At 20.6% G+C, this 22,501-nt stretch overlaps 5 protein-coding genes across 5 annotated transcripts; all 5 read right to left on the bottom strand.

Moving 5' to 3' along the window:
- Positions 1-4,844: 4,844 nt before the first annotated feature.
- On the bottom strand, positions 4,845-6,009 carry PBANKA_1225200 (N-acetyltransferase, GNAT family, putative; the record flags this gene model as incomplete). Its single annotated transcript, XM_034566322.1, has 6 exons — positions 4,845-4,939; positions 5,049-5,088; positions 5,172-5,230; positions 5,304-5,345; positions 5,484-5,574; positions 5,659-6,009. The coding sequence occupies 6 exons, from the start codon at positions 6,007-6,009 to the stop codon at positions 4,845-4,847; spliced, it is 678 nt and encodes a 225-aa protein (XP_034422930.1).
- Positions 6,010-6,432: 423 nt separating this feature from the next.
- On the bottom strand, positions 6,433-9,585 carry PBANKA_1225100 (conserved Plasmodium protein, unknown function; the record flags this gene model as incomplete). Its single annotated transcript, XM_034566321.1, has 1 exon — positions 6,433-9,585. The coding sequence occupies one exon, from the start codon at positions 9,583-9,585 to the stop codon at positions 6,433-6,435; it is 3,153 nt and encodes a 1,050-aa protein (XP_034422929.1).
- Positions 9,586-12,048: 2,463 nt separating this feature from the next.
- PBANKA_1225000 (serine/threonine protein kinase, FIKK family) lies at positions 12,049-15,746 on the bottom strand (the record flags this gene model as incomplete). The annotated part of the gene is made up of 2 exons (XM_034566320.1): positions 12,049-12,129; positions 12,249-15,746. 2 exons carry the CDS (start codon positions 15,744-15,746, stop codon positions 12,049-12,051), a joined length of 3,579 nt encoding a protein of 1,192 aa, XP_034422928.1.
- A 2,779-nt stretch (positions 15,747-18,525) lies between these two features.
- On the bottom strand, positions 18,526-20,274 carry PBANKA_1224900 (conserved Plasmodium protein, unknown function; the record flags this gene model as incomplete). Its single annotated transcript, XM_034566318.1, has 1 exon — positions 18,526-20,274. One exon carries the CDS (start codon positions 20,272-20,274, stop codon positions 18,526-18,528), a length of 1,749 nt encoding a protein of 582 aa, XP_034422927.1.
- Positions 20,275-20,989: 715 nt separating this feature from the next.
- On the bottom strand, positions 20,990-22,377 carry PBANKA_1224800 (conserved protein, unknown function; the record flags this gene model as incomplete). Its single annotated transcript, XM_034566317.1, has 6 exons — positions 20,990-21,076; positions 21,206-21,427; positions 21,592-21,732; positions 21,830-21,922; positions 22,039-22,183; positions 22,337-22,377. 6 exons carry the CDS (start codon positions 22,375-22,377, stop codon positions 20,990-20,992), a joined length of 729 nt encoding a protein of 242 aa, XP_034422926.1.
- Positions 22,378-22,501: the final 124 nt, after the last annotated feature.

Genomic DNA, 22,501 nt, shown 5'->3' with positions numbered 1-22,501 from the left:
ATTGTCTTAATTTCATTTTCATAAACATAATTTTTTTGATTTCAAAAGATGTTTGATTTTCAAGTAAAAGAATTATAAGACGTAAAAAATGAAATAATATAACACCTATATAAAAAAAATTAATTAAAAATATCAAATTATGACTATTATATATAAAGCAAAATCTTAATGTAATGTCATTTTTTATTTAAAAAAAAGTATCCATAATATTTAAATCATAAATTCTTTAAGTTTTCTTTCTTGTTTATGCTTAAGAATAATACCAAAATAAGGGGTTTCAACATTAATGTATATTATAAAACAGGTTTAAATTAAAATATATATTGTTTTTTGTGTAGATGAAAGAAATGTTACCTTTTTGAGATCTTTTGTTAGAGTGAGATACATGGGAATAAATTATAAAAAACTGTTATTAATATACACCATGCACATATGTGCATGATTTTCGTGTTTTATATTTTTAATAAAATATTTATATGATAAGAATTAACCAATAAGGGATGTTTTTTCATTAAATACATTATTCATATAAAAGATAAAAGTTCAATGTAACATTCCTGAATTTATATTTTACGTGTTTTTCTATTTATAATTTTTAATACATATGATTTATTTTAAAATTTGTTGTCTTTATTTTCATTTTTGGTCATAAAATGGGCTATTCACTATTATAATTACGCGATTGAGGTTTATAAAAAAAATAATTTTTGTATATAAAAAAATGAATTGTGATATGCATATTAAAAATTAGTGTGCTATTATAGTTTGCTTCAATGGGAATTAAACTTTGTTATAGCATTTATAACACTATGCTAATGTGGATCATTTGTTTCGTCCGCCTGTCTTAGCTCTAGAGAGTATACAATTTTATTTTTCTAAATGCCTTAAGAAATGTTTTTTCATTATAAAAAGCGAAAAATATATATAGCAATATATTATTTTAGATGCTAGAAACTATAGATATTGTTTTATTTTTTGTATGTTAAAATTCTTTTAAAAATTTATTAATTATCACTGTCTTTTGGTTTATAAACATATAAAAACATATATTACAGTTTAACAATACATAATTTAGAGTGCAATGAAAGGATTTTGCTAATGAACAAATGAGACACGTTTTATTATGCTAAGTATTTTATGTGCAATTCATATAATTTGAACCATTGTTTTTTTTATTACTGTGATATAAAACAGGTAATGGAATAACATTTTGAGTTTTAAAACAATTTATAATATTGTTGAAAATAAAACCATTCAAAAAATTTTTTAGTATTATCTTATGCTCATAAAACAGGAACAAAAAAACAATAGTATATTAATTAAATATTTTGCATAAGACTATTTTTATTAAATTTATGTGTAAATAATTATGTGAAGCATATTTAAATATTTACTAAAAAATATATTAATATTATTTATTTGAAAGAGAAGCAAACAAAGCATTATATTGTAATACATAATTTATATATAAGAAATCCATATATATTTGTGATATTGGTTTTATTTTATTATTTTAAATATAAATTTATAATATAATAGTTTAAAATTCTTAAATGTAATTAAAATAAAATAAATTTTAAATGTAAATAATATTAATATTTATTTTAAATATTAAACATTTAAATAAATTAATAATAAAATATATTATATTAATATAATTAAAATTAAATATTTAAAATATTTTAATATAATATTAACATAAATAATTTAATAATGTTTAAAAATTAATAAATATTTTTATAAATTAAAATAATAATTATTATATTAAATAATGAATTAAATATATATTTATTTTATAAATATATTTAATAATATAAATAATATATATTAAATTTAACTTTAAATATGTTATTTATATTAAATTATAACGAATTGGATAATTTAAATTAATTATAATATTATAATTATTAAATAAATACATATTTAATTCATTATTTAATATAATAATTATATTTAAATATATATTTATTTAATTTAAATTATATGTATTTTTAAATAGTTTGTCTAAAATGATTATTTATTTTAATAATATATTTTTTTAATAGTATATTTAAAAATATAATTAAACAAATATTATATATTATTATTAAATTAATATAATTATATGTTTTATTAATTTATTTTAAATTAATCAATTAATATATTTTTAATAATTAGATTCAAATTTAATTAATATTATTTCTTTTAATATATTAATAAATTATCATTTAATTATATTTATTATTTAATATATTATTTTTATTTAATTAATTATACATTAATTGTTTATATACATTTAATTATTTATTAATTGTATATATTTAATTTATTATTTAATTATATATATTTAATTTATTATTTAATTATATATATTTATTATTTAATATTTTATTTTTATTTAATTAATTATACATTAATTGTTTATATACATTTAATTATTTATTAATTGTATATATTTAATTTATTATTTAATTATATATATTTAATTTATTATTTAATTATATATATTTATTATTTAATATTTTATTTTTATTTAATTAATTATACATTAATTGTTTATATATACTTCATTTATTAATTTCCCATTATAATAATATATTTATTTAATTAATTTATAATATATTTTATTTATTATTAATTATTTTAATTTATTTTTATAATAATATGTTTTACTTAATATTAAATTTAAAATTGTTTATTTTATATTATTAATTATTTATGATGTATGAAATTTAAATTGTTTTAAAATTTATATATAAAATATACACAAACTGTATAATGTTTATATTTTTCTATATATACAAAATTATTATCACATTTATTTTATTAAACAATATTTTATTGATATATTTAAATTTCTAAATATAATTATATTACTAATATAAACGAGTTATAAATTGTACATGAGTAAACGATGCATTTATGATTATGTGAACTTTAAGCTTCTATACATGTTTTTTTATAATGAATGTTTATGTTCATTCGCTATAAGATGAAATTATGAGACAGTTTTTGAAAATATTATAAATTTTAATGTATGTACTTTTTAATATAGTATTATAGCAATGGTAATGTTTCTTTCTAACTTTCATTTATTAAAGTAAATATTATGCTGTATATTATTTCATATTGTTTATTTTATACTATTGGTATGTTGTAATACAAAATATAACATTACATATAACCTTTGTAATAAATAACACTCATCATCCCAAATATTCGTTTTGTTTTCTGATAAATTATATTAATATTTTTAAACAAATTAATAGCCGCCTTTAATGTAATGGAATGTATTAGTATAAACGGGTTTCTTATTTATATATTATTATACATTTTTGAACACTTTATGCCTATACATGAAAGCATTTTCCCTTAAACATTCTACAATAACAGTTTTATTTCTTATAATATATTATCTCTTTATATATTTTATTATATTAATTTTCTCAAAAAATGTTTATTACTAATTTATCCCACGTGTTATAAGACATTGAAATATGTATCTTTTTCTTTCTTTATATAACCCCCTTAAATTCAATAAGTATCCTATATTAACACATTAAAGATCTATTGAGTTTTATGTTAAATAAACTTGCATTAAAAAGTAATTTTATCATTATAAAATGTCCTACTTTTTTTAAATCAAAATAACTCTTATTATATTGAATGCACAACGGAAATATATAAAATAAATATTTTTAGAATTAGTTATAGATAGCAGAATTTTAATAAAAATATATGTACATCATATCCATTATAAAACTATTTTATATATGAAAAAAAGCAATAATATATATATATTAATTAGAGATTTGTAAAATTATAATTGACTGTTTATTTTATACAATTTGAAAGAATATACAATGAACATAAAGGAAAACGAATATATCACTTTTAATGTAAGGATAAATCTATAGAATAATTTCTTTATATAATGAAATATTTCAATATAAAAAGTACCTTTTATCTATCATACAAATTTTTCTGTTAGACATAAAAAATTTATGTGAATTTTTTATCCATATCACATTAATGTTTTGTAATATCTAAAAACTTATAAATTTCAAACATGCACCAATTGTTAAAAATATAAATTTAAAACACTATCTAGGTCGCTGTAATTTATTATATATTTTAACACCCCATTCATTTTTATATATAGTTTTATTATACAACTTCAAGAACTTATTGCAATAAAGACGCTTTTTCACACTTTCTATTTAAATATTTACCAAACAAATAAATTAAATATTATATATATACATTAATCCAAATATTTTAATACATAATGCTTAGCACAAAAAAACTCATTCCTTTACAGGGTAGGAATATAATATTTATTATAAGATCAATTAATTATAAATAATGCTTTGTTTTCATGGAAACCGTTCATGATAATGTTAGGCAAACATATCTCAGAAAAAAAAAAGCATATCTAGGTGAAATTCATGTATATTTTTGCAAAGGTTTTAAAAAAATATAAGAACAAAATTGTTTATATATATCATTAAAACATTGTAGTATTCTACCTAGTAAACATAATAAGAAATAAATTATAACGAAAACATTAAATTTTCAAAAATTTTATTAAAATAAATTTACACTTATTAATTTGCTTAAATAAATATCTTTGTCTCTGTGTATCAACATTTCCAATATTCATTACACTTATATAAAAATATTTTCTATTGTCTTTTAAAACACTAAAACATATTTTACTAATTTAAGTTCAATTTAATTAAACACAAATATATACCATCGTTATATAATAATAAAGCACGAAATTAACAATTTAATAAAGTGTAAAAATATTCCATGCATATACATATTCATGCTCGACAAAAAAAACGTTATTGCATACCATATTATAATACTTTTTTTAATTTGAATGCATCAGAACCACTTAAGTAATAATTAGGTTTCCTTTTTACCTTAATAAATTCATTTTGTTCATAAAATCCTAAAATAAAATGAAAGTTTTATATATATTACGCTATGATATTGATGAATATAAAAAAACGTTAATTTATATTTGAGATATATAGAGTGCAAATGAGGAAGTTCATTACGTAATGTAGGTATGTTCGTAGCTTCTGCCTCAAGTTGAACCTAAAAAAATTAACATTAATAAATAATTGTTTCTATTGACAACTTTTGTAATTTTTACTTTTTACAATATATAATGAAAGTACCTCGTTTATTCCATACAAGTTTTGCATTAGTTTTATACTTTCATTTAATAAATATGAACCTAAAATCGGAAAGAGATAATCTATGATTAGTATAAAAATTGAAATTTTATTATTAAATAAAAAGTATTTTACCTAAACCACATTTCCTGACAGATTTATCTACAGCTATCATACCTAACAAATTTTATAAATGATACAAAAACATTAAAAACATATATATATGTATGATAAATTATAATATGAGCAATTTTCTCAAGTTATAACGAAAGAAAACGATGCATTAGATATAAGTATTTTATAGGCATTTATTACATATATATCCAAAAGTAGATGCTTCGTTATTTTTACATTTCGTTGTAATTTTGGATATTACTACACCTACACACTCTTCATTGTATAGAGACTACAAGCAAAAAATAAACGAAATAAATGTTTATATACGTATAAAAATGTAATTTGTTTAGGTATCATTTAAAGAGTTATATACCATTAACGCAATTTTGCTATAATTCTTCAATATTGTTTTAAGTAAAAATATATTATATGGTTCTGATAATTCACTACTCAATAACTTATATACGCTATTTAAATGAGTTTTAGGAAACGTATCATATTGATGAATATCAATTTTCTTATTATTAATAATCATTGTATGATAAATGTTATTTTTTATAAAATCATGCCCCATTTCATTATCCAAATCATTTTCTTTTAATTCAGCGTTGCTTTTTTCTAATTCTAAATCATTATTATTTAGAGACATCCAATTCATCGAATTATCATAATCTGCATTACGTTTGTTTTCTATTTTATGAGTTGATGAAAAATTTGGATTCATGATTAAATATTTTCAATTGAAATGTAGCAAAAGTATTATATAAATGCTCAAATTTTCGTATTAAATTTTTAAAAGTAAAATAAAGCCAATGTATATTAGCATTCTTTAATGTTTCTTAAATAAAGTAACATTTTTTGTCAAAAAAATTATTATTTACATTATATAAAAATTTGATTTTGTGAAATTTTTTTCATATTAAAAAAAAACAATATGATTATACTTGAAAAAAAATACATATATTTGAATTTTTTTTATAATAAATATTTTTCTAAAAAATTTATACAACCAAACATTATATGCACATATTATAAATATATATGTAAACAAATTAATACAAGTATTTTATTTATTCATAAAAATATGTGTATCTTAAAAAATCAGAAAAAAAACGTAAACATCAAAATATCACAGAAACAACATTATCTATATATTAATTGTACAAATAAACCCCCCTTCATTTATTGAAATAAAATTGTATTTACAATATTTCTGTTTAACATAAAAAAGAGGTAAAATTGATTGAACATTTAATCCTATGAATAAGTCCTTTTTTGGATAGGATTTTAATGGATTTAAATGATTTGTGTGCTTGCTATCAGTAGCTTTTGTTTCACTAGCTTTTCTTTTATAATAATTATAATAATAATCTTCATTTTCAGGAGACGCATATATATAAGGTATTCTTGATAAATTTATATAACTGTGTAAAGCGATATTTTTTGAATGTTCAAGCCCATCTAAATTTATAATTTTATTTTCGGTATTCATAATGTCGTATATATGTACAGCATTTGTATATGTGTCAAGTGAAACTATAAACTGCTCATTATCTATAACATAAAAATCATTGAGGTGTTTTTTTAAGTTATCATTATTTATAAATCTGTCATAGGAAGCAACTAAATTACTTTTTAGTTCATCATTACATTTATAAGGGATGTAACGCATATCATATAGTCCTATATGATTATTAGTTTTAGATAAAATATATTGATAGTTGTTATTTAACGAATAAAGTTTATTTACATATCCTTCATTCGATTTTAATTTGGATATCGTATTTAAAACATTGCATCTCAAATCACACAAATATAAATATTCCGTATTACATAATAAAAATATGTTGTTTGTTTTTTTTATATTTTCACAACATATTCCTTTTTTTTTATTATCATTGTAGTTACATTTAACATAATTTGGTGAATGTGGATTATAAGGTGTATTATGTTTACTTTTTGGTTTTTCGATTGAGTATAATAAATCTGATTTGGAGGAATTATTTTTACTTAAGCGATTACAGCTATTTTTTTCAGTATAATTATTATTTCCTTTTTTTGAAAATTCATATTTATTATTATTTATGTCTTCATCAGTATAATTCTCACTCTTTGAATCTTTAGTTGAATGCTTTCGTTTATTATCGTTTTTTCGTTTTGTTGTATTATTACAATGTTGATTTGCTTGTATCTTTTTAGATTGGCTTGAAGGTTTATTATTTTCATGCTTTTTGCCTTTTTCGATTTCATTTTTTTTTTTTTCTTTACCTTTTTTGGAACACGCCTTGATAACTGTTTGAGAAGTGTTTCCATGTGTTAAATACATTGGATTTGTGTACCTTTTTGAATTCAATATGTTATCAATATAGCTTGTGGAATCTTCATTCAATAATAATAAATCGTGAACTTTAAGCTTTTTACTGTCCCATATACAATAGGGGGTAGAATCCTTTATTGTACTAAAACTAAAACATGGATATGATCCACAGATAAAAATTTTATCGAGTTCATTATTATAATGATATGCATATTCAGAATTTGAAGGAAAATTAATATCATTATTATTATAACAATTTTCATGCATAGAGTAACTCATTTCCATGGATGGAAACAATTTAAAATAATTTATTTCAGTTTGAAAATTAATAGTTTCAATTTTTGGAGAACTCTGAAAAAAGGATTCTATACTTAATAAAAATAACAAACATTTGTTGTCTTTTGTATTTGGGTAGGACGAGTAAGCAACATATTCTTCATTAAAAATTGTAAAATGGGACAGAATTTGTGGAGAAGTGCATAACAATTCGCTTTGTTCCTTCGAATAACTGCATAAATGATTCGTTTCAGAATTATAATAAACATTTTCGTGAATTATATCATCCATAAATGATTTATTATTTTTATTTAGAAACTTTTTTAAGTCGATGACCCCTAAACTGAAAGAAAAATTATTTTCCTTACTAGTGCTAAAAATAATATCTTCATATAAAGGATTACTAAATAAGTGAAAAAAAGATTCAGAAGGTTTATAAGATTTCGAAACGCGTGCTTCATTTGTTATTTCATCCGTAGTCCCGGTTTCTGTGTTATTTTCAAAATAGTTGTGTGATTCTTGGTAAATCACATCTTGAGTATTAGGTAATGGGTTCCACTCAATAATTCTCACGTCATTATTATCATTTCCATTACCAGTGTTATTATTATTATTAATATCTTCACCATTCTGGTTTTCAGATAAAATAATATTGTAACCATCATTATAGTTTATGGAATTCATACCACTATAATTTGTATGATGGTTATAGAAATAATAAAAGTTTGGTTTGTATCTGTTTGCAGTTATTTTTGACTTTAAGTTTTCTATATTATAAGAATTTATTTTTTCGTAAGTTCGACCATATAGCTTTGGAATTAATAAACTCTTTTCTATGCTATGATGTTCTATGGGTGCAGATATCTCACTTTTTAAAGATAATGAATTTATATATGAATAATTTTTAGTTTGATTATTATAAACATTTTTAAAACTTTCATCAGATTTGGAATTATATGTTATGTTTTGATTTCGATTTTGTTTACTTCCGTCATATAATTCATTGTTAGGATATTGACATATTTGAAGTTTATCTTTTTTATTATTTTCATCTAATGTTTTTTTATTTAGATTAAAGCCCTTAAAATAGTTTAAAAAAATAGGAGAACTATCACTCCTTTTTATGTTTAAAAAATTAGGTGTTTTTATATTAGTGTCCTTTTTCTGATAAAATGATTGATTGTCTAATTGAAGTTCACATAAATCCTCTACCGAAATATATTCACAATTATCAATATTTATGAACACAGGCGGCAAACTTAAAATTGAATCTTCTTTAAAATGACAATTTCGTATTGATTTAATTACATTATATATGTTTTGATTTTCTGATATACTTTTTTTTAAAAATATTATTTCATTATTTATTAGTTGTAGATTTTTTTCTATATTATTTGAAGAATTATGATTTTTGTCTAGAAGTGTACTTTTTTCATTATCATTTTTTATATTTAATTTACTGGCATTTATATTTTTCTTTTTCTTTTTCATTTCTTTTATTCCATGAATTTTATGAAATTTTTTTATGTATTCATTTTCAACTTTATTTTTATGATTTTTTTTTTTTGCTTCGTTTACTAAATTATTAAACTCTTCCTTTTTTAATTTTTTTTTTAGTTCATTGTCAATAAGGAAGTATCTATTTTTTCTTTTATCGTAGTAATAACCAGGAATGTTTGTAAAACTTCCATTGTCTTCACTCTTCATCTTTATTTCATATTTATATTATATATATATTTTTTTTTTTTCATACTTTTCAACTTTATTAAAAAGTTTCCATTTTAAAATTAATAAATTATCTTATATTTACGTATCAATGTGGGGAAATTTCATATGTTTTTACGATTTTTTTTTTATTACGAATAATAAAAGCATATAACCCTTAAGTTAACAATATCAGTTTAATGTAACGAAGGACACAATAGTATGCGTATTCATATATATGTACATGGAAAATTTATGTAACACTTGTAAGAAGCGCTACAATACAATTAAAGCGTGGAATTTTTTACACTAGAAAAAATATTTAAAATTATGACACTCAATATATCATTAAATATATTTTTATTTCCTTAAATAAATAAGCACCAAAAAATATTAGCGAATGAATATTTTACATATACGTAAATCAAAATTATAACAAAAAAACATATATATACTGCATGCATATAATGTTATACCATTTAATATCCGTAGATATTTTGTTTGTTTTTAAATATTAATAATGATTTATATGATATATATTTTACGTATTGGATAATGTGATAATTATATATATTTTTTCTAATATAGTTATATTTATTGAGAGAAAAATGAATGAAGTATATAATGGGAGGGAAATGAAATATATATGCCAATAAATTTGCATTTACGCTTTCATATTCATTTTACAAAAAATTGGTTAATTCATGAATATAAAATAACAATAATAATATTAACAATAATAGCAATGAATAACAATTTTTTAAAATATGGACAATAATGCAAAAGACACAGTATTTGTGTAAAAAAAATTCGTTAAATAATATATTATGTATATATTTTCCATTTAAACATATACACATTCTATTTTTATTTTTTCGTATAAAAGTATTGTTTTTTTACATTTTTATTTTTTATTAAGATTTAAAAAACAGAAAATATATTAATTCTTTATTCCATGACAGTATTATATACCATTGATGTATATATTTAATTATTTATTTGTGTATTCAAATTATTACTAAGAAATACAAAAAAGGCGTAAACAGAAGTAAAAAAAATAATGATAACAATAATAATACATATAAAATATAAATTTGCTGTCAATAAATTCAAAATTTCAAACATAAGTTTTCGAAAGTTGGAAGTATAAGAGTTTTCCCTATATCTAAGAAGATATATGAATACTCTTTTATAAATTTTACAAATAATACATATATATGTATGACGAAGCTATTCGATAATATATGTTTTGTAAATTTATCATACACAATAATTACCAAATTATACTAAACATCGTATTTAACTATATTAAATCAAATATGCCTGCTGTATATCTTGTATAAATAAGCATTATGATTTAATTTTTTCAAACTATCATTTAATACTTATATATTCTATGTCTTATAGATTTGTTAAAATAATTTGAAATTAAATTAAATTTCAATCCAAACACATGCTAATTATGTGTATATACTAAAATGACCCATTTAACTCTTCAAATAAAAGCAAAAAAGTAAAATAAAATAAAATAAAAACGTTAAGAACAAATTCTTAAAATTTATAAATCATTAGTAAACTCAAATAAATACATAAGGGAAAAGTATACATAATTCATTGGATTTGTAAATAGTACAATTTTTTTAAACTTATGTTTTATACATAATAAATAGATAATTTTAGTTAGGCGTATTTATTTACTAAAGAATTAAAAAATATATAATTTTAATTTTTTAAATAAATTAAACACACTTCTTTGACTCATTATCCAATTTCGAAAAATTACATTTATATATTAATATCGAATGTATTAGTTTCATTATTAAAACAAAAATTCTATTGCCAGCAACATATTTTAATAAAGATATAAAATATATTCCAGTTAATACATTTTTTTTTGATTTTTTTTTATTGTTACTGTTATTCGTTAATCTGGACAATCCATAATTCATTATGGGAACATACATTATTCTTATTTAGCTTTTTTATGCTATTTAATAACATATTCCAAATGCTTATTATGATCACAAGTATAATTAAATCTATAATATAACACATATCATGTGAATAATATTACAATCCTAAAATAATTCCTTAATAAATATAACACTTTTAATCAACCAGATTTAAAATATTGTTTTAATTTTCAATTTATTATTTGATCTAATTCGAAATTATCGAAAATTATATATTTAGCTATGCTCGTTATATTTATATTGATTTTTTAAAAAATATTAATAAAGCGAGATTTTATTAAAAATCAGGGGTTATGATTAAAATTGTTAGACAACAAAAAAACATTATTATTTTGACATATTTATGAAGTAAACAACTACTAAAAAACAATATAAATATAGGCATTAAAAAAAAAGAAAGCGTTTGTATGCATTGTTATTCATTTTGTTCCTCAATATGTAACAAAATGAAAATATAATATATACACTTCCAAAATATATATGTACATATAATTTATAATTTGCATGACCACCAAGGGTGCATAATCATGTCCTTTAAGTTCAACTTTTTTCGCGTTTCGGCGTGCAATAATCCCTAAAGATAAGAAAAAAATAAGAATTAAAAAGAATTAAAATTAGTTTAAGCAGATGTGCATTATCATCACTAAACACATACAACCACATTTCAATGGTCATATTTTTTTTTGTTCATACCTTAATAATGCTTTTAAGTTCGCTTGGCCATTTTCTAGTTAACTCGAATTTATCAAAATTCATATCACATTTTACAAAGTAGAAAAAGTCTTCATCTTGTAACGGATCGGAACATTTCCATAAATTCCCATTAGTCCATATCCAAAAGAAAAAAACACCAAGCATAAACTTATCAGCATTTGCAACGTCAAAATAAAATTGTTTTCTTTTTTCTTGGTCTGTTATAGATTTTAAATCCCTTAATGGATTTTTAATTTTCATAGTATCATATTTCCAATAAATTTTCCAACACTCAGGAGGCATATATGCTCCTTTTGCAATAGTTGGTTCACATGATTCAAATAAATATAAACGATTGACATCTTTTATATGCCTTAAATTATATGTATATATAGGTGTACTTTTTGATAAATCACACAAACGCATTTCATAATTATCTGATATTAATATATTTTCTGGAGTTAGGTCTAAATGTGATAAACCTGCATCATGTAATCTTATTAACAATTTCAAACATTGATAAAGAATATAACTTTTTTCATTATTACTAATTTTCATATTAAAATTTTTTTGTCTTCTATCAATAAAATCAAGAATATCTTCACTGAAAAATTCTGAAACAAGAACAATATTCCCATTGATATTATTTTTTAATCTTTCCTCTAATACATTATTAAATACAGTTAAATTACTAAACATCGATTCAGGGGGAATATTATTATTAGAACCATCTAAGTTAGTATTATCAACTTCATATAATATTTTATGTAACTTTGGAGCAATACGAGGATGGTATTCACTTAAAAATGCTAACGAAGCAGCTTCCATAACAAAATTTTCCCCATCTGTTACATACTCCCCATCAAATTCTGTCATTAAATTAAATTGTTTAACCCATATATATATAGGTATTTTTTTAATAAATAGTTTTACATCATTTTTACTATTTCCATCTTTTGATGGAATAATTGCTTTATACATTTGTTGAACTCTATTACTTGATTTTGAAAATCCAAGTGTTGGTATACATATAAATTTCCAATCATGATACTTTACATTATTAAAATGAAAATTATGGGCACTATGTAACAGCTTTAATAGCGACATTTGAGCTATTTTCCAATTGAATATACATTTGGATTGTATTGGTTTTTCTATATTATTATTTTTTACCCATTTAATAGGTTTATTAACACAATCTTTATATCCATTACTATGATTATCATTGTTTGTTTCGTAATGATCATTATATATTTGAACCTTTTGTTGCATATTGCAATCTTCTACTGCATTTGGAAACATATTATTTTCATCTTCAATTGTGGAGCTTATATTTTGATCCTTTGACCCATTTTTAAATTTATTCCACATTTTTTTTATTTTTTGTTTAGATATCATTAGCATTTGATTTTTTGAATATTTTGTTCCATCATTTTTTTTGGGAGAAGCTAAATAATATTTTTTTCCTTGAATATTGTTGTAATCTATTTCATTGTGTATAATATCATTTTCAGTAATAGGGTTATAATAATTATTATTGCATTTATTATGATAATTTTGATTCATATTATTACAATTGATAATACTGTTTATATTTGATCTATGTGCATCTTTATATGATACCGCATTTTCGTTAGCTTCTTTAGAATCTATATTTTCATTTATTTTAGTTACCATTCGACTGTTCATGTCTTCTGCTCTACCTCCCATTTTGTCTATATTTCTCCTAGGCTCATAATATACCATATTTTCCTTTTTCTTATTATTCTTGTTACATCCTATCTGAGATGAAGGTATCATATATTGAGAGTTTATATTATTGTTTCGATTATTATTATTAATTATTTCATTATAACCACTGGAACTATTTTTACACTTCACATTTCTAAGATTAATTTCAGAATGTTCATTATGGTAATATCCTTCTAAGCATTTATTTTTTTCATATTTTCTGTATTCATATATCCCGCTTTTCTTTAATGTAGTATCATTTTTCTTTTTAGAAATATTCATTTCTTTATTTGTATGTAAATTTTTGTTATTCTGATAATCATTTTCCTCTATTATATAGTTATTTTCATTCATTTTATTACTATACCATTTGTCTGACTCTCCATGGTGTCCCATATTTTTGGAGCCATCACATATATTGCTTTTGTTATTATCAATATATTTCTTATAGTCATTGTTTATTTTATCTTGATTTAATTTGTTATCATTTGCAATATATTTGTTTCTTTCTCCACAATTATCATCAAACTTTCCTTGCACATTAATACATTTATTCAAGGCCACATCATTTGAATTTTTGCTCACCCCTATTTCATTTTTGTATATTTCATATGTGTTTCTATTACCACTAGCATGATTGCTATCGATTTTTTCTTTCATTTTTTTTTCGTGAAAAGGAGCAGAGTCTTCATTATTTGTTAATTTATTATAAAATTGGGAATTATTTTTTAAGCTACTATATTTTGTTGAAGATGAATCTTTAACATGGCTATTATCGAAAAAATCATTATTACTAATACTATTAGAATTATTTACATTTATTATATGATCAAATTGATTACAATTACTTATGTCATTTGAATTATTTTCTTTGAATAAAGATTCATTTAATGAATATTGAGATAAATTTTTTAACGAAATGTAATCGACTGTTGTATCATTTATATATTCTATATCATTACAATTATTATCTATTAAGTTATTTTTTTCTAAATACACTAACTTTTCATGATTAGTTTCGTAGTATTTTAATTCTTTACTAGTTTGATCATTTTTATGTAAATCATTACAATAATCAAAAGATTTATTTTTTTCTATATTTTTTATTTCACTTTTTTCTAGATTTATATTTTCATTATAGACACTTTTATTATTGCCATTGCAATTTCCAATATTATTATTATTATCACTATTTAGTTGCTTATATTTATTTATACAACTGTTGCTTATACTTGATGCATTTTTTTGATCACAGTTTTGATAATTTATTACATTAGTTGAATTATTATTATTATTATTAATGTCACTTTCCAAAGGACAAACAGTTTCTTTGCTACTTTTATCTGAAATACTATCTTTTATACTTTGGTCATAATATTTTGTGCCAATTATATTTTTATTATATAGATTATTAACATTTGTAGATAAATCGTTATCATCAACTTCTTTATAATTCTTGTCTTCATTTTTTTTAGAAATATCTTTTATATTTTGAAAATAATATGAATCTTTGCTACCACTTTCAGTATAAACACTTTTTTTTAAAACATTACATGTTTTATTTACACTAAATTGTTCTAATTTATTTTTTTCATCACAAATACTCTCTTTTTCCATACAATTATAAAAGTCATTTTCTATTGTATCCATATCTAAAGTTTTTTTATATTTTAATGAAGATTCGTCTTGTTCATAATCTTTGTTGCCTCCATTGCATGCTAATGTTTTTTCTTTGGAATATTCAATTTTATCTGCCGAATCAATCATATTTATCATTCATAAGCATAATACTATACATACATATATATGATAGATATACATATATGATAGATATACATATATGATAGATATAAATATGTGATAGATATACATATATGATAGATATACATATATGATACACGTCCGAACGATACAATTTTTTATATTATTGTGTTATGGCTGGGGCTTATATATTGTGGTTGTATTTTTGCGAATGTATAAGCCTTTTAAATAAGCTCACAAACAAAATATTTTGTATTTATAATATTCGAAAAATTAAAAAAAATATAATTTTTTCTATTTATTTGGTTTATTTAAAAATTGTACTTCATAAATGACGGAATATTAAAATATGTAAAAAAATGTTTTTTAATTTGTATTTAAATAACACCCTTAAAGGTTAAATCAAACAACTCCTGAGAAAATTAATTTAAATGAAAAGTAAAATATAAACGTGAAAAATTTTATATGTAAATAAATACAAGGTGGGTATGTATATTGTGCTTAATTACCTGATACTGAAATTTAGTTTGTAGGAATATCAATCAATTGGTCTTAAAATTCCATAAAATGGGGAATCAAATATTCATACACCAGTTTGAATATAAACATGTAAATTTCGAACAACTCCAAAATATGCAAAAAAATGTTTATAAATTTAAATGATAAAATATGGTATACAATTACATATATAATTAAAATGAAAATTATGATTTATAATATGGTATATTTTTCTAACACATATATATGTGTAAATAACTCAACTTGAGTTAATATCCGTTTTTTTTTTTTTAATATAGTTATCTTTATTTTTTTATATATTATTGTCTTCAAGAAGGAATCCTATACAACAATTTTTACATAAATATGCATAAACATGTTAACATAGACAATATATACATGTGTAATGAAAATATAATATGGTATTTAAGTTCGCAAAATATATGTATTATAAGATTGCGAGAGTTTTAAAGCATTATAGATGTCATAAAGAATAAATGTTTAATGTTATGTTAACAATTTTAATTTATTTAATTATGCATATAACAATAATCATAGTTGTAAAATATTATACATTTTAAAATTAAAAAGTAAATGCAATTTTTCAAAATTATTTGAACTCGGTAACATATCAAAAGCTAAAAAAATGTATTAAAAGGATAAAAGAAAACAAAATGAACATGTATAAATTATGCATATTTATACTTAATATATTATATGCACAAATAACTCATATGCATTCTGCAATTCATAGTAAGCAAATAAATAACCAATAAAATATATAAATAAGAAAATCAAAAAGTTATTTTCTTTTAAAGTGTAACTTTTCTATATATTTAAGTAATGTTAATCCAAATACAATATATGTGAAATAGAAAAGGCTAGCACAATAAAGACAAGAAATTGACAAAATAAACAGAGCAAACCAAAGCATGCATATGCATGTATTATTATATATATATACAATAAAGCTTGTCAAATTATTAAAAATGGAAAATATACAATATAGTTCATGCGCCAAAAAAATAACAAAAAGGGCGAGTTCAAAAAATTAATGGAAAGTAATAAAAATTACGTTTAAATTATCGCCTTCATTCGGTTTTTAGTAATATCAAATTTATTAATTATTTTTGGAACTATAATTTAAACTTTAAAGAGGGTATACACAGTAATGTACATTATGTATTTATTTCATTAAAAAATAACATGTGTTATTATAATTAAGTAATGCTACGTGTAAATTATATATATTATTTTCTTAAAGATCAATTAAGGCATTTTTAAATTCTTAGTTCAGGAAATTTTTTTTTTTTCTTAACATTTTACATTTGGTTTCCAACGATTTCGTTAATTTTTCTTAAAAATACATATGATTTTTTATTTATTGTTTTTTATTTTATTGTTTTGTTTTTTATTGTTTTTTTTTTGCACGCTACTTTGATAAAAAAATTAAAATATAATATGTGTGTAATTATATTATGTGTATGGATGAAATATATTAATATAAATCCTAATACACATATAAATATATTATAAACGTATATCTTTTGATCAAAAAAATACAATTTTTATTTTACCTATTAATTGTGTATTCTTGCACTCTTATAATATTATTATTAGTGATCTTTTCTTTTTATCAAAATTAAAAAAGATGTGTAATTTGCAAGTTCGTGTTTATTTATAATAAAAAAAAAATATTAAATGCAAATAAAAATTACCAAAATATGCATAATTTAATAGTTATATTTATTTTTCTTAAAATAATACGATTTATATTTAATATAAAATTGTGTATATAAACATCCCGATTTCTTTACTTAATAGAACCATACTTTGTCAATTTTTTTCTTTCGACCATATAAGGGCATTCTATTTATTTTTGATAAATATGCACATATGGTTGTGTATATTCACTATTATACCATTTGCTTATAATTCTTGATGGAAAATATGAATACCTCGAAATATTTTTTTTTTTTTTTCGTTTCCAAGTTAATAAAATTTATTATTCATACTTATAAATGGCTTCTTTTCTAATTTTATTTTCCATTAGTATATTGTAATTTTATTATGCGTTCTTTATTTTGTAAAAAACATGAAATAATTATTATCCTTTTTAAAAGAGGGATGATATTCTTATTTTCCATTTCCAAATATCTCTAAAAATATGTATATCATTATCATTGTGTATGAACATAATTACACCTAATTGGAATGTTAAAATGATATTTAAATACTCTTAGAATTAAACTTAAAATATTGTATATATTTTTCACCTTTTATTTGGCTATTTGTTATCACTAAATTGGGGATTTCCAATTGTATTTCCCTTATCAATATTCATATTTTCTTTAATCTGCTTATGGAACATTTTTCTTAACATTTTTATTGGAGTAATTGTGAGTGGCTCTTTTTCTAAATATTTATGTGTTGGAATAAAATTGTCTTTTTCATTTTGATGTGCACACAACATATTTTCTTTTTTTTCTTGAAGATAATCTTTTCGTTCTTTATTTTTTTTGTAATTATTCTCTTTTTTATTTTGATATATTTTGATAGATGAATTAAAATTCCAATCGTTTCCACCTTCAAATAAACCATCCATACCATTTGATAGACTATAACAACTAACTTGATTTATTTTACCGATTTTTGAATTAGGGATTTCTTTGCAAGTTTTATATTCCACTTTTTCATATACATCGTTTTTGTGATCATCATTTATGTCTTTTTCATTATCCCCATTTAGTTTCACATTTAAAAATTGTTTATCCTTTTGTTCATAATTACGATTATAATTATTTTTAGTGTAGTCATTTAATAATATGTTGATATTATAGTTGGTCGGATCGCTACTACACTTGTTAATAATATGACCACATTTTTTATGTTCACTTATTTTATCTTTTTTTTTATGCAACGGGATAGAATAGAAATAGTTTTTTTTTAAATCAATAGCTTTTGAATAACCATTGTTATGAATAAAACATTGTATGTATTTTAATTGCAAAAGAATTGCAACTTCAGATGGATTATTTAAATATTGACTTTTTAAAATAATTGGTATATTCAATTTTCTGAGTAATTCTTGTAAAAAAAAAAAATTATTTCTCCTATTTGATTTTGTTACAATTTGCAATTCTTCAATGCAAATATAGCCATATCTATATAATATGAAAAATATTTTTTTGCAATCTGAAAAATCTTTGACAATATAAGGGACGTCATTTTGATATTTTTCTTTATCTTTGTATAATATATATGTAACAAAATTTTTTAGAGCATTTGATTTATTTTTTATTTTTTCTTGTGTTATTATTTTATACTCTTTTACATAGTTAGGGTATATATTTAATATTTTTTTTTTATTCATATTCCCATCTATTGTAATGTCTTCTTTGGTGTTGTCTTTTTGTATATTCATTTCAATACCTTTTTTAGCATATAAATATTTTTCTTTTTCATTGCAGAAATTTATTGATTTATTGTTTATAATATGAAAAGGGTTATTTATTGTTTTAGAATAAAGTGGTAGTTTCATTTTTTTAAGAGTATAATTATACCAATTAAGTAAAGGTGTTGATATATTTTTTAAATTTTGAAATTCAAATTTATCAAATAGTTGTATTAATAAAATGTTAACTTTTTTCTTTTTTTTTTCATAAATATCTGTAGATGAAACCATGGAATAATAATATGGATTATTCATATATATGATTGATAGTGCTTTTTCCAAATTTTTCATAGCACATTTTTTTTTAAGAGCTTTAAGAAATATTCCACGAATTTCTATTTCAGGGTTATATATTTGTATTAACTTTAAAATAATTACTCCATCTTTTATCTCTTCATATAGATTATAACCATTTAATATATTGTTGCTTATTAAAAGACTATTTATCCAATCAATTATAACAGAAAATGAATCAATTTCCAAATATTTTGCCTTATTTAAATTTTCTTTATTTTTAGCATACCAAGTAGACTTAGTAATATCGTTGTAAATCTGTCCTTTATTTTCATAATTGACAATCATGGCTTTGGGAATAAAAATCGGAAAAAAAATAATTTTTATATGATTTGTTTTTTACTTTATTTATTTTTTACTTTATTTATTTTTTACATGTTTATTTTTTACTTATTTATTTTTTACATGTTTATTTTTTACTTTATTTCATGTGTGCGTTTTTTATGTGAAAATTGTTTTAGACCATCAGCCACTTCCCCATTTTGGAGAATTTATTATGTTCTTTTACGAATAAACAAAAATATGTTATACATGTGTATATACATAAGGCTGCTACTTATTCTTAGGACAAACTTATATAAGAATAATAAGCTTGTTCTAAGCTACTATACCGACTTAAATCCCATGATGAATTCTCATAATTGTAATTATAAATTTATAAATGATTGTACTTTAAGATTTGCGGTATTTTTCAAATTTAAACATTGTTGTAAAAATAGTGCACACACGAGAAAGATTAAACATAAAAAATAAATATGTAAAATTAAAAACAAAAAAATAATAAATGTATAGGTTAATAGACGAATAAATTATTTTGCTATAAAAATTAATGTTTTGTGTGAATAAATATATAAAACAATGCACAAATAACATTCTCGAATATCACATTGCATGTTTAAGCATACGCTTCATAGGAAACCAATACACTAACAAATAAATTAATATACATACATATATATGCAAACATATACATGCAATAAATGCACACACACATTTAAAAGCATTAAAATATCAAATCATGAAAATACATGTTTTCTTCATTTTTTTTTTCTTGAGTCTTTAAGGATATTTTTTCGAGTTTTTTTTTAATCTAAGAAAAAAAGGAAAGTATTTTTATATCATGAAATATATTTTTCTTACATATTAATGAAAAAGATGATATAATGTTCAATCCTAATATGTGCACACACACAAATATATATAGAAAGCATAATATTACATAGTATAATTCCCGTTTGTTTGATTTTGAGTGATTTGAATTCAAACTCGATGAAGTATTACTACATTCATTACTTGAGCTTGTTCTTCTATGTTTAACCCTTTTCTCTTTTCGTTTGTTTTTTTTTATTCTTTTTTTTTTCTTTTTTTTTAAATATTTTTTAATTTTCCTATAATGCAATTTATATGCGCAGTCCATACATGCTCGTACTTTTACTTTGGTCTATAATTAAATAATTGTTAAATTTTTTTGTATTATCATATTTATTTATTTATTTTTGTAAAATGAAAAACTGAATATGGTAAATTTCATGTGTAAATAAATACAAAGTATAAGAATATGCGTATCCTTATATATGCATATTAAAAATTATTTATTAAAATTACTTTCTTTTCGATTCCTTCTTCAACATATTGAAATAAAAATTCATATGTATTTAAATCTGTATTATCACATTTTTTAGAAGAGCATATTATCTGTCCTTTCCCTTTGATTATTTCTTCTTCTGTTCTCCACCTTAGTCCTATCTACAAATTTTCCACAAAAAAAAATATAATACAATATAATAAGAAATTATAGAAAAATTATTTAAAAAATTGTTGTATATATATACAATTTCATTACCTTTGTTTCTTTATATTTGGATAAATCACATATAACATACTTGTTACAAATACTGCTATAGTAGTTTTGCAAAAGTGAGTTATTTTCTTTAGACTAAAAAGTTTGCGGATGAAAAAAAAAAAATAGCATGAATACATAACCTTATGACACCTGTATTTCTATACAATACAAAATAAGCATCTTCATTGTCATGTTTCACATTTGCTTACCACATCATGTATGAATTTGTATTTTTTTTTTAAAATATCATAGTCAGTTAAATATTGACAATTCATATTTTTGTTTTTTTCCAACATACGAAGAGACATCATAAGTTTGTGGCGTTCAAATGGGCACATTTTGTCAAACTCATTCCTTTATATGTGAAAAAAATAACACAGATACATTAATTATTGAACAAATAAATTATATATATATGGGTTCCAGAGATGAATAATTACACATATATGCATTATTAGTAAACAACTTTATATATATAACCATGTTTTCGGTTTTATTTATTCTAACTTTGGGATTTTATATCCACTCAAATCAATGTAGCTCCCCATTTTGGAAAATATTATTCGGATAAATTATATACACATACATACTAGGATTCTTTTACTTTCAATATATTACAATTTCACAAAAAAAATGAGAAGAAAAAGTTTTTAATTTTTAAATACATTTCAA

The sequence above is a fragment of the Plasmodium berghei genome (genome assembly GCF_900002375.2).
Source record: "Plasmodium berghei ANKA genome assembly, chromosome: 12".
NCBI classification, from domain to species: Eukaryota; Apicomplexa; class Aconoidasida; order Haemosporida; family Plasmodiidae; genus Plasmodium; species Plasmodium berghei.
Note: the sequence above shows the minus strand (reverse complement) of the source record. Positions and strands in the feature narration are given on the sequence as shown.